Below are 12,224 nucleotides of genomic sequence, written 5' to 3' on the forward strand. Positions count from 1 at the left end.
TTTTACTGTGCAAACACCCAATGGCATTGGGGTTAGCGACATAGCTGCTGTGTCTTCTGCCGAAGACGTGGCACAGGGATCTTTTTTTTAGCCTGGCCTTTTAATTACGAATGGCTTTTTATAGGTGTTGCCCGCCTCTCTGTCTACATCCGCTATTCAGCGGTATGACCCGCCAAGCAGCAAACTCAATTTCCCCTTATTTGGTCCTAATGGCCGATAAGGGTAGGCGCGATTCCGAGCTGTTTTCGCGCAGGCACTCGTGCGAGGAGGGGAAAAAACGAACAGCTCATTTCTCAAACCAGTCCCCAGTGCTCAAATTAGAATCTCCTTTGTTAGCGTTTCACTAAGCTGCTTTCAGAGAACAATGCTTATGGGATTCCGTGGTTCCGGTGGCTGCATAAAAAGCTATCAATGACTCAAGCGCATGCCTAAATGAGAATATTACTAAAATATCTGTTGTCAGCCTCAGATTTCAATAATTATTATAGTGAGGCAATCTCGGCCGCCAAATAAGTCATGGGAGCGCATTAATTCCCAAATGGCGCATTTAGTGTTTCTACCACTAAATGTGCAGATCCATTTCTCGGGCATTTCTTGCCGTACATCCTTGCAGTTGCCGACATTAATTCTTTGTGTCTCACCTCGGCCCTCGTCGCCGATCATGGTGTAGCGCGGGTGGCCAGGCAGGGACCTGAGGGGCCCGAGCAGCAGGCCGTCTTTGGCCCACTGAACAGAACCGGAGAGGCGCAACACCTCGCACTTGAGCAGAGCCGTGGCCCCCGCCCTCGCCGTTACGTTCTGGGGCTCCGTCTTGAACGCCTGCTGCCCACGCACACCTGCGGAGGGTTGGCGGGATAGAGAGGGAGTGCGAGCAAAGGAGAGAACGAGAGATGGAGAGAGATGGAGAGAGACAGGAAGAGGTGGAGTAATCAGAGGTTGAGAGCGAGAAAGGGATATTGGAAAGCGAAAGGAAACAGAGGAGGAAAGAGACCGAGAGAGAGAGAGAGAGAGAGAGAGAGAGAGAGAGAGAGAGAGAGAGAGAGAGAGAGAAAGAGAGGATGCATTCTTTAAACACTTTTTGAGAAGGCCCTGAACCTCCTGGCTTGATGAGATTATCTAACAGTTGAGATCTCAGGTACATGACATCATAATATTACAGCAACCCAGATGTACTCATAAAGTGCTGCCAATGGACCCTTTTTCCATGAGTCAACTAGGACCCAATATACTTACATAATTGCTTTAGTGTGCATAAACTTTAGAAATAATCTCCTGATGCATCCTTTCACAGAGGTGCAGCGTCTGCCCTGATCTGGGACCCCTGCACGTCCAAACGATCCTGCATCTCTGCATTAAATTACCCATATTAAACATGTCGTGTCTGGCAAACTCTAAGCACTAAGCAGGAGGAAATGCAACTCTTTCCCCAGAGAGAAAAGCTGAGCCACTCTGCAGCATGAGGACCTGCCTTAGCATCACTATTCCTCATCCGCGTGTATGTTTTATCGATGGCAGATTGGAAGCAATTCGGCTCGGCAAATGAGTCAATAAAGTAATTACTGTGAATTAAATCTCTCCTGGGCAGGGATGAAGAAGAGATGGAGGTTGTGGGGAGGGGGGTGGATAGTAGAACCTCACACCCCCCCACAGTTTTTCTTCGCAGTCAACGTGCCATCAAGCCAATATTCACTCCGAAGAATGATGACCGGGGGTTGAGGACCCCTAATTCGTCAAAAGTGGGCTGTGCCTCGCCAATTTGTCTGACAGTTGTCGACTGAATGCTCGGCACTTCATACCTGACTTGTAGCCATCATAAACATGATTTAAATCCATAACACAGATGAGCACTGTCTGGAGATCTGGTATATATCGTTTCAGACAAGTATTATATGTGTGGAGAAATATTGCACATCCTAAAAGATGGTTTCTGATAATTGTGTTTGCTGATGCTTACTGTTTAAGTGGTTAGTTAACATCATTCCTTTCCCATAATTAAATCCACTGTCTTGCTCAAGCTGTGCTGAATATTATGTTTATTAATCTGACTTTACTATAAAATGACCTACGCGTTTTTAAATGCACTCCATTGGACCTTAGGCAACTTAGAACAACCCAACCTATATATAGTTTCAATGATTCCAGAAACAACAGGTACCATTTGTATAGCAAAAACCCCAAGACTGAGAACAGGCGGTTTTAATAAGCACGAGAAAGGTCACGTAACATGGAAAACACAGCTGGTTTCTCTTTGCTTATCACCAGTTTGATTTCAACATTAGTTACTGAGCATTAAGTAACATGTGCTCTTACAGACTCATTCATGATTCAGTCCAGTCTGGTTTGTTTTCTGGGTTAATGGTTGCTCCTCTTTACTGTTTAAATGACCCAATATACTATATCATTATTGAAATATTCAGTGCAAAGCTTTAAAACTATATTGTTTAAACATGAACCACTGGGACAGAAAGACGTTAATGCCTTATCAACATAAAGCAAACAACCTTAGTTTCAGCCTGATCAATATGGCTAAAAGTCCTTTTTCCTACATGGAGAAATATCTACAAGATTTACAGTCTTGATGTTTCGCAGTCCCAGTGCAGAAGGGTTTGGCCGTTTCACAAGCTCCTTGTGCATATTTCTCAAACTGAAATATTTTCTGGCCTGACTCCAAGACAGCTAGTTAAAAGGTAGAGTCCACAGTAAAAACCACACCCCACTTCACAATGACTTAACGATGAATGATAATGCTAATAAAAAATGATGTATATAATGGCAAATTAATAATTTCATTAATAATGAGTTGTTAGTACACGTTTAAACCGGCTGGATGACATGGAAAGTGTTTGAAAGGACTTCCATATCACATGAAACCATAATATAAGCCTAAAACTCTAAAATCTCTGGCTGTGGCACTAATGATATTCCATCGCGGAACTTGTGCAGATATGTGATATCTGCTTGCTCGAATGCAGCATGTGTTAACACCTACTCGTAAGTAGGGTACCAAGGAAGGCTGAAGTATACAGTTATTTTCGCTTGACATTTGACAGTGATGGGTTGAACTCCACTAGTCCTCTTTAGAAAGAGACTCATGCTTCTGAAATTGCATTAAAAACCGTACCAGCGCTGCACGAGCCAGATTTCCCCGCGGAGAGCACTGGCAGGCACCTCGAGTGTCAGGTTTCTTTTGCCATGATCAACTTTGGCATGCTGCCCCTATAAGTGTTTAATCCTACACTCATCCGGGAGTGGAATAAATAACTAGAGATGCTAGAGGAAGTGTAATGTACTTTGTTTCTGTGTTCCAGTCGTTCTTCTAATATCCTACTAGAAGGCGAGGGCTAATTTTAATGACCGCGCGCGGCAGCGGACCTGCTGAGCTTGGTGAACGGGATGAAGGATATGACTTTTGTGGTCAAGTTTTATATTCAGCCTACTTATCGTCCGGTCATCTTCAATGTCTTGGGTAGCAGGTGCTACTGCTGAGAACTGGTCTATGGGTCTTAGGACTACGGCACTGTGGCAGTAGCATTGTAATGGGTGAATGGGCTGGCACTGGCTGTGGGGTCTATGTGTGCTAAACTATCAGCCTGCAAAATCCATTCAAATCAAACAGATTCCACTGCGGGCAGGAAGAGGAAGAGGACGAGGAAGAGGAAGGAGAACGGTTACACAGACAGCATCCTGCATGGCTGGCTGCCTAACTATCAAATAATATATGTGAATCACAAAAACTCACCTAATTCACCTACATTCACCTAATTCAGACACTTTGGACAAAGAACGAAACAGAAAGAAGGAAAAATACAAACAATCACTTCATTTGGCACCATGGCAACTGGGTAGCAGCATAAGGCAGCTGCATTAACTTTGTTTTGTATGGATTTTACTTCTGTGTGTACTCCTCAACGCTGTTGCGTTATGCTTCCCCATAAGATTAGGATTTAGCATCTGTGTTCTCATGTACACAATGCACCCTGGCCTTTCAGGGACACAGCAAAAAAAAACAAATAAACAAAAAAAACAAAACAAACTCCTGCTCCTTGTGTGAGAGCCCTGTGTAAAGGAAGAGTTTGCAAACCCCTCGACCCTGAGGGGTTTGAACCAATGACAAATTCTCATGTGCGATGGTCCATGCTCGGCTGCACCCACGAGCCCTGGTGAGGGCGTGGGGTGCCTTTGCATCAAGGCTGCGTCAGTCACCTCATGTCAAACTTGAAGGGCGCGATCGGACATGGGCGACAAACCAAAAAAAGAAACACATTAGCATAATGTTTACATAAATGAATACGCAAATGGCCGTAACATAATCAGCCGTAAGATAATTCAAATAGGACTGCCCTGCGAGCACCCCCCCCCCCCACGCCCCCAACTGCCTGAGAAGAAGAGGTAGGAGAGGAAATACATGTCAAATGCTCCCCCATCTCAGAATCAGACCCCTGATGTGCCGCTTTGACATCTTAGCCAGACAAGATAATGCCGTAAATCGCGCTGCCAAATCTGACTTTCAATCTGCACCAGGTGCCGCAGAAGTATGGTCTCGGATAGAGAGTCTCCTAGATTGCCCTTAATACAATGTACGACATCTCATTATCCTCTCACTACCAAGGTCCAAATATCCTCAGATCTTAATAATCACCATTGTTTGTCTGGTTTAAAAAAAGGTAAAAAAAAAAAACTTCACAGAGAACGATTCTAAAGTGGATCTCAAAATGGCCCAACGCTTACAATGTGCCCGTCAGACGAACTTGCCGAATGAAGCCGGAGGAGAGGTTTGTTTCTTTAAACATGTTTCTTTAAACATGGATATTTAAATGAGTATTCTCTGCAACAATACAGCTGTTATCTGCCTAAATTGAGGCTTAGCTCAGCCACTCCGATCTTTTTGGTTCAGTAAATTGTTTAACAGGATATTCGAGGCACTGTTGCTTGCCGTGTGGCCTCTGAAACACAATTGTTCATGACCTGCAACGGCATGTATGAATACGGCGCTGCCTAATTAAAATGGACTTCCCTGAGAAGACAGCATTTACAGTCTGACACATACATCAAAAAAGGGTTTATTTTCCTCTACTCGCCACAGCGTTAAATCCAGGGATGTCAACTCAAAGTCCTAACTTCTGATAAACCCAACTCAGCGAACATCGATTCTTATCATCTTTCTCAGCAGAGAAAACAAAGAGGCACTTTCATTTCTCTAAACAAATACATGGAAATGTGGGACACACCCAACGCGCATGCCTGTTGTCGCCCCAGAACAGGTAGCGGTATCTGAACTGATTGTGCATAATGTGTAACATACCTGATTGTGCTCATATAACCAGCCTCCATTACATTATTAGTGTGTATGAAAGGTTGGTGTAGGAATATTAGGAAGCGTTAACAAGTATGTTGGTATTAACAGTATCACTGCTTGGGATTTGGGTTACATATTCAAGCTGATTGATCTGTCATATCACATTCTAATCCCTTATAACTTACCATCTCTATATTTAGCATGAGTGCAAACTTACCCCCAGACATTGTGCCTCTCCTGGCTGATTTACAAAGCCCAAATTCAATGAACACTAAAACTATATTATTGCATCATTTTTTTTTTTTCAAGATTTCTTTGGTATAAAAACAGACCCGTATGTAGAGATGTGGGCCATCTGGGGTCTCTCATCAATGCAATTGTTATGGAGAATTCGCAATTTATTTCCAGGAAATTAAAATGATAATGGTAATTTATCTCTAGCCTCTATCAGAGAGTCCCACTGAAAGCTGTTGCAAAATGAGCCCACAGTCATAATATGAAAAGGTATTGTTGTATTGTTCTGTCTGATCTTTGTTTATTGTTATTATTATTTTGAGATCAGTTCAAAAGGTTAATTATGGCGTTCAAATGATCACTACAAAATACAACTTATATATGTAAAAAAAAAACTGTCATAGAACTCCTCTCTTTGAAGGTACTGGCATACCTGGCAAACCTAATTATGTTGTTTGCGGTAGCCATGGCAACACTGCGGCACCATGCCATGCCTCCGAGCCTCAGCGGCCGATTTGGCCGGAGCGGACAGCTGGTGCGTGACCACGTGCAGCCGTTCGGCGACTGCGAGCCAAAGCCACGCGGGGGCAGGTGAATGGAGGCGTGGGTACACACCTGGAGCCCGGTCACAAAGGTCCCGCGCGTCGGGAGAAAAAGACACAGCAGGAGTTGCGGGTTCGCCCGGCGGCAGGCTGGCCTCTCGCGCATTGTGCGAGCGAAAGCGCGGCGCGGGCGAGTAAACAGGCCTCCAGTCAAGACGTAAACAGATCTGACATATTCTTTTAATCCATGCCCAGTTTGGGTTTAATATTCACAAGTGTTGGGGGTCCAGGCCGGTCCACAGCACTTGCATTTTTAAAAAGGCATGTTTAAAAGGCAACGCCAAAAGGGGAACGAGTATGTAGAGTTCCGTGGTCGGCGTCATTGGGCTAGGTTGACGATAGTAGCTTCTCGTGGTACCTCTCACACCGCTAGATCAGTACATTGTATGATTCACAAAAACTGCAAGTGTGTGAATCTTTTTTCCCCTCTAGCGATACACATATAGGAGGCAATTCACAAGGAATTTGCTATATTGAGACATTTTCTACCTGCAAAATACTGTCTTAGACAGTGACCAAATTTTACTACCCAGATATGTGAAACTCCTACACACCACTTGAGCACAGTTGTATGACACAGTGTGTATACACCCAGCATTTTCCAGTAGGAGAACCTGCGTATCCTTACCTTGGAAATCAGCAAGGAACAGGAGAACACCGCCACGAAGGAGCAGCAATGGAAACACAGCCATCTCATCCAATCACAGGCCAGGAACTATCCTGCAACGATCACCCACATACGCACAAACACACGGGCACACACACCCACACAGACATACACACACATACATATGCACGCATGCACACAAATGTATATACACAGAGGTAAGGAGTGAAATGCAGCAATATGTTTCAGAGAAAGAACACAGGCTTTCCCATTTAACAGGATCAGGTAATTAGAGAAAGAGAGAGAGAGAGAGAGAGAGAGAGAGAGAGAGAGAGAGAGAGAGAGAGAGAGAGAGAAAGAGAGAGAGAGCTGAGCAGGACTAGGCTTTCTTCAGGAGCCCACAAGACCAGTTTGCCAGAGCATGTCCAGCACTCTCTCCGGGTCTGGGACCATTACAAGGTACTTCACACTCCTCTGGGTTCTGCACCCTGTCGTCGTCTCCGAGCCAACAGCGGACTCCTCTTATGCCGGGCTGCAGGCCACCACGGAACAAATAAGAGTGATTCACTTAATTAAAAACCAAATGCTCTCCTGTGGAAATAAACTGGAGGAGTAGTGAAAAGTGTTGGCTCTTTGTGGCAGCTACCCCCCTGGCCATTAGTTGCACTTCGACAGGCTTTGATAAGACTTCAGCTCACAGCCAATTATTCTCCGTGACTAGCAGATGCTGAACCCCTAACGCGGCTACTACAATTTCAGCCTTCACAGATTTACAGAGTGAAGGAGATCGCTCACATTCTGAGCAGCTCCTTCGTACCCTTGGCGCTGCCTGTTTTCTTTATTCTTTCTTTCTTTCTTTCTCTCTCTCTCTCTCTCTCTCTCTCTCTCTCTCTCTCTCTCTCTCTCTCATTCCCTTTCTAATACCCAGCTGTGGATTCAGCCTGCAAACACACTACAATCCTAAGCAACGGTCTTTAATATCTGGGTGGCAAGCTCTAGCTTGTATATGACAATACCTGAGCTACTGGATTTGATGGGAAAATGAATTGTTCTAAGCCTCTTCCTGGCCTGGTGCCCTGACTGAAAGAACACAGTGCTCCTGTTTTTAGGAGGAAAGAATTACTGTGTTTTGCCGTCTGACGGATGTGAAGGGTTCTAGGTCCATCAGGAGCTCCAAGAGTTGAATGACTCAGCACTTTCATTCAGCCTCTGTAATTAGATACTGGCCCAGGTCAGTACTGACCTCAGGACCCAAGCACAAACAGCCATATTAATTGAAAAAATGTCGCCACCACGCGCCAATGGAAATGAATGACTAACCCCCACCCTCCTCCCCCGCGCTTGCGCACACCTTCCCAGGTTTGTTCTGTTTGCGTGTCTCGCCGGGCTCCGCCGTTACGCTACGCTGAAATATGCATTCAGACAGGTACTAAAGGGTAGAGAGGGAAGGAGCTTCGATTCGGTGTGAAAGAAACAGCAGCACCACGCCGCTCGGAACGACCCGCCCAGCTGTCCAAACGCAAAGACCAAAGCAAGCGCGCACACACGCGCGCTGATAAATAAGCAACCAGCCGTTTTAAAACCGAAAACATATTACGGACAGCAACAGATGGATGGCTTCAAATACAGGCTAAGACACAAGCAGTCGCGTTCCATGTGCTTTTTTTTTTTTTTTTTCTTTGCTGTTCATAAACTTCGATTCGAAATGTCTGCGACTATCAGAATACGCATCGCTCCTGGCAGATAAGGTCTACACTAGCGTAATCTGTTTAGGCACGAGCCTGCTGCGTCAATATGCTTTCTGGGGGCTATCAAGGCAGCTGGCAGCGCACACTGCGACTACTGCGTAGCCCGCATATCGCACATTTTCTGCTTTCATAATGCCTCCTGACCTTGTCTCTCTCTCCTCAAGCTTTTCAGTCATGGGATGAAAAGTTCGATCTGAAATTTGATTCGCGAGGCTCCGACCGGCCGCGGCTGCTGGGGCGCGACCCCCGTCAGGTGAATTTTAATGTCTCCTTTCACCGAGACGCCCGACAGTCCAATGCTACCTAGGCCTATTTGATGTGGAAGTCCCATGAAATCAAGCGAGGTCCAGAAAATGAAGCCTTCAACCCTCGCCGCCCCTGGGCAGTCTGGAGCGTAGGTCCAAGCATGCTGTCTCTCACCCGACCCCACCCCCCCAAATCCCTGTGTGGGCCCGCAAGTTCGCTAAAATGCTACGCATTATACAGTACGCAGCAAATGTATGAAGAATCTGGTTGCTGAGTTTACTTTAGAGATGAATATGAAACTGCTTGATCCATTTGAATTGTCTGGCTGTGTCATTCACAGTGAGCTGTTTACTACAAGTCTTTCCAGAGCAACTGAACCAAGTAAAAGCAAAAACAGTCATGTGAGGTAACAAATCAACAAAAAAGAGTTAATCGAGTGGAAGCTGCCATCAAAGCGTCGAGTGCCTTGTGACTGATGACATTCTGCTGAAAGATGACTCCAGCCATTTACAGAACATACATTAAAATGATTCTTCCCATCAAATTATGCAGCATGCAGTAATATAAACCGACAGTTACTTTTGCAGCGCAGTCATGACACAGGCCTCTTGAAGCAGACAACAACTGAGACACCCACTGAGATCGTCCCCGGCTCAAATTGAGCAAAGTTGCTACGCGGCTCTTGTTCCTTTCGCCGCCATTAAACCTTCAACATTCACCCTTCTGCTTTCCACTTCCAGACAGGCAAATTTGCCCTCCTCTCCCCACCTGTTGTGGCGTCGGCTCGGAATTGACGGAGAGAAGGGAGAAAGGTGGAGAGAGAGAGAGAGAGAGAGAGAGAGAGAGCAGGCTCCTTTCAAATCTTTGTCACCTCTCTCTTACCTGCCTTCTGAGAACACGCAGAGAGACAGACAGAAGTCTCCCACAGATTGGGTGGGTGGGGGGTGGGGGTGGGGGTGGGGTTGTGGTGGAGAGGAAAAGAGGTTTCCGAGTCTTTGAGCGAAGCAAGAGGATTTGCATGAGAGCGAGCAGAGCTCACCTGTAGAGCGGCGTTGTTGGTAGCGGCGGCTCTCGCTCAGGCTCTCGGGAGTGCCTCTTTGTCTTGCCTGGCGTGGAGAGCACTCTTCGAGCGTGTTCTCCGCCTCAGATGGCGAGCATGCCAGTGGGACTCCCTTAAACTCACTCCCTTTTCTCCCTGACAGCTCCAAAATGATAAGGAGGAAGAACGGCGTGAGGGAGAGATGCTTTTGTGTGTGTGTGTGTGTGTTTGTGTGTGTGTGTGTGTGTGTGTGTGTGTGTGTGTGTGTGGAGGAGGGAATTGCAAAGAAACTGCTGACATTAAACAACAACAACAAAAGATTCCCAGACCATTCCCACACGAAGCTCCAGTTATTTGCACATCAGTGGTCTTTCTCTTTTAATGAGTCATCTTTTAATAACCTCTAAGATCGAGCACAGGAGAGTTAACGGGATGCGACAGCTGGCTGGAAAAGCCTTTCTCGGTAGGTTAACTTAACTCTCAAACAATATGCAAGAGTGCAGATCTTTTCGTGTGTGTGCGTGTGTGTGTGTTTACCGACTCTTAAGCATCAAGAAATTCAGACCCGCCAGACAGCTGCAGACACAAATACAGAAGTCTCCACAGCCACCAGTTTGTAACATTTATACCCATGCATAATAAATAAGAAGGAGGCTATCCACTTTATTTCCTGCACTGAGCCCTCCTGAGGGGCCTCCTCAGCTCTTGCCTGGCTCGTATACACATTTCACACACAATTCGTTTTCCACATTTGATTTCGTGCGAAATGTCCCCACTTCGTCTTTTCCCAGTTTTTTTTGCGTCTCCTTGGATCCGCTGCGAGTGTCACCTTAGGAAAAAAAAAAGCCGCCCAAATCTTCAGGGAGCCAGCGAGGGGGATTTTCTTCAGAGATAAGCACAGTTTTTAAATATGGGACAAGGTTTTCTACCATTTGGAGAAAATCACCCCAGTGACGTCTCCTGAGAAATTAACGTCAAGAGACAAGAAAAATGGGGAGTGATTTTTCTGTCTGGTATCTTACACAAGGTTTTTGCATTTATGCAAGAGCATAGAATAAGCATGTTTACATATGCACATAGTGTACAGAGTGTGTTAAGAGTTCCGTATTTCTTTCCCAGTAATAGAATTTACTGCTATTAAAGTCATTTGATTGACATGTCTGACAATACGTTATACATCTTTGAAACAGACCTGAGAAGTAGAATAGAAAATTTTACATCTCATGCCAACATTTTTTTTTAATTAAAGTAATGTAGTTCTTTCAAATAAAACACATTCCTGAACCATATTTCTCAACAAATGCAAATGAAGTTAAGTGAAGTTGAAAATTACAGTGCTGAGGTCTTATTCACTTTGTTGCTTTACAAGATTTTCATTATTAGCCAAACATTTGCTTGTGTCTTTTGCTTGCTTTTAGAAAAGTAACCTAATCAAATGTAAAATGCCAAATATAATATTTCTTTATTCGACTGTTCATCATTTATTGATTGAGGACTGTTATTTGAGTTCATTTATTTTTGTGTGTGTGCTTATAGTGTGAGTGCTTATAGCCAACTTAAACTTTAAAGGGTTGTATCAAAAGAAAAACCTTAAACCTTAAAATAAAAATTAATGCAATTCTACAAACTAATTTGATAAATGCCAACAGAACCTGTTTACTCAGACACCAGACTAACACTGAAACACAAACACTGAGCTCAGCACAGTCCAGTCTCAAGAGAAAATTACTTAGAAAGGGGAGAAATCTCTGGATCTTATATTAATATGATGCCATCGCTTCCACATACAGCACATATATTTACACACACCCCCACCCTCAAACGCATCAGTTACGATGCCCAGATATATGTGAGGTGTCGCCGGCCTGGCATTGCGGGGGAGCGCAGGGTTACAAAACGCAGACAGAAGGGACAGTTGTGAACAGCTGCCCACCCATGTTTTGTCATTAAGCTCGGCAGCCAGGGGCCACAGAGGTTAACGCTCCTCCACTGGTGGCCACACCCCGCGCGTCCACGCAGCCTGCGCGGAATGCTGTGCATTTCGAGCAGGGAGGGGTGACTCGTGTAGCGACCACATCCGCAAGCCACGCCGACCCACTGGGAGACGAGGAAAGCAGTAAGTTGATAAAGGAACACACTTGGGAGCTGTGGAGGGGTAGGGTTGGGGGGAGGGAGCAGTTGGGAAAGAAGACTAAATGCATAGGGAGAAGATGAAGAGAGAGAGAGAGGGAAGGAGGGATGAGAGAGAGAGAGCAAACTAAACCCAGGGCCCAGGGAATGCACAGTTTTAAAAAGTCTGGAGAGAGAGAGCTAAGCAGAAGAATAGTGTGCAAAGTGCGCAGCAAAGAGCAAGAGACTGCAGCAGAGCTAGTTTATAGAAAAGAGATGAATGCACACACACTTGACTGATGCGCGCGCACACACACATGCACACCTCATCAGGAGAGATGTG

The 12,224-nt window shown here is 45.3% G+C and overlaps 1 protein-coding gene across 4 annotated transcripts in view; it reads right to left on the minus strand.

The window, feature by feature from the left end:
• nphs1 (NPHS1 adhesion molecule, nephrin) overlaps positions 1-9,913 on the minus strand; it is a 65,179-nt gene extending 55,266 nt beyond the window's left edge. For all 4 annotated transcript variants that reach the window (XR_004776912.1, XM_035534429.1, XM_035534428.1 and 1 more), the window contains exons 1-3: positions 9,773-9,913; positions 6,761-6,852; positions 642-836 (exon numbers count right to left, since the gene is read on the minus strand). Coding sequence is in view for 3 of the 4 variants with exons in the window: in XM_035534429.1 (XP_035390322.1) it covers positions 642-836; positions 6,761-6,824 (259 nt within the window). In the remaining variant the exon portion in view is untranslated. The remainder of the gene's footprint in view (positions 1-641; positions 837-6,760; positions 6,853-9,772) is intronic.
• Positions 9,914-12,224: the final 2,311 nt, after the last annotated feature.

This window comes from Electrophorus electricus, chromosome 15 (assembly GCF_013358815.1).
Source record: "Electrophorus electricus isolate fEleEle1 chromosome 15, fEleEle1.pri, whole genome shotgun sequence".
Lineage (NCBI taxonomy): Eukaryota > Metazoa > Chordata > Actinopteri > Gymnotiformes > Gymnotidae > Electrophorus > Electrophorus electricus.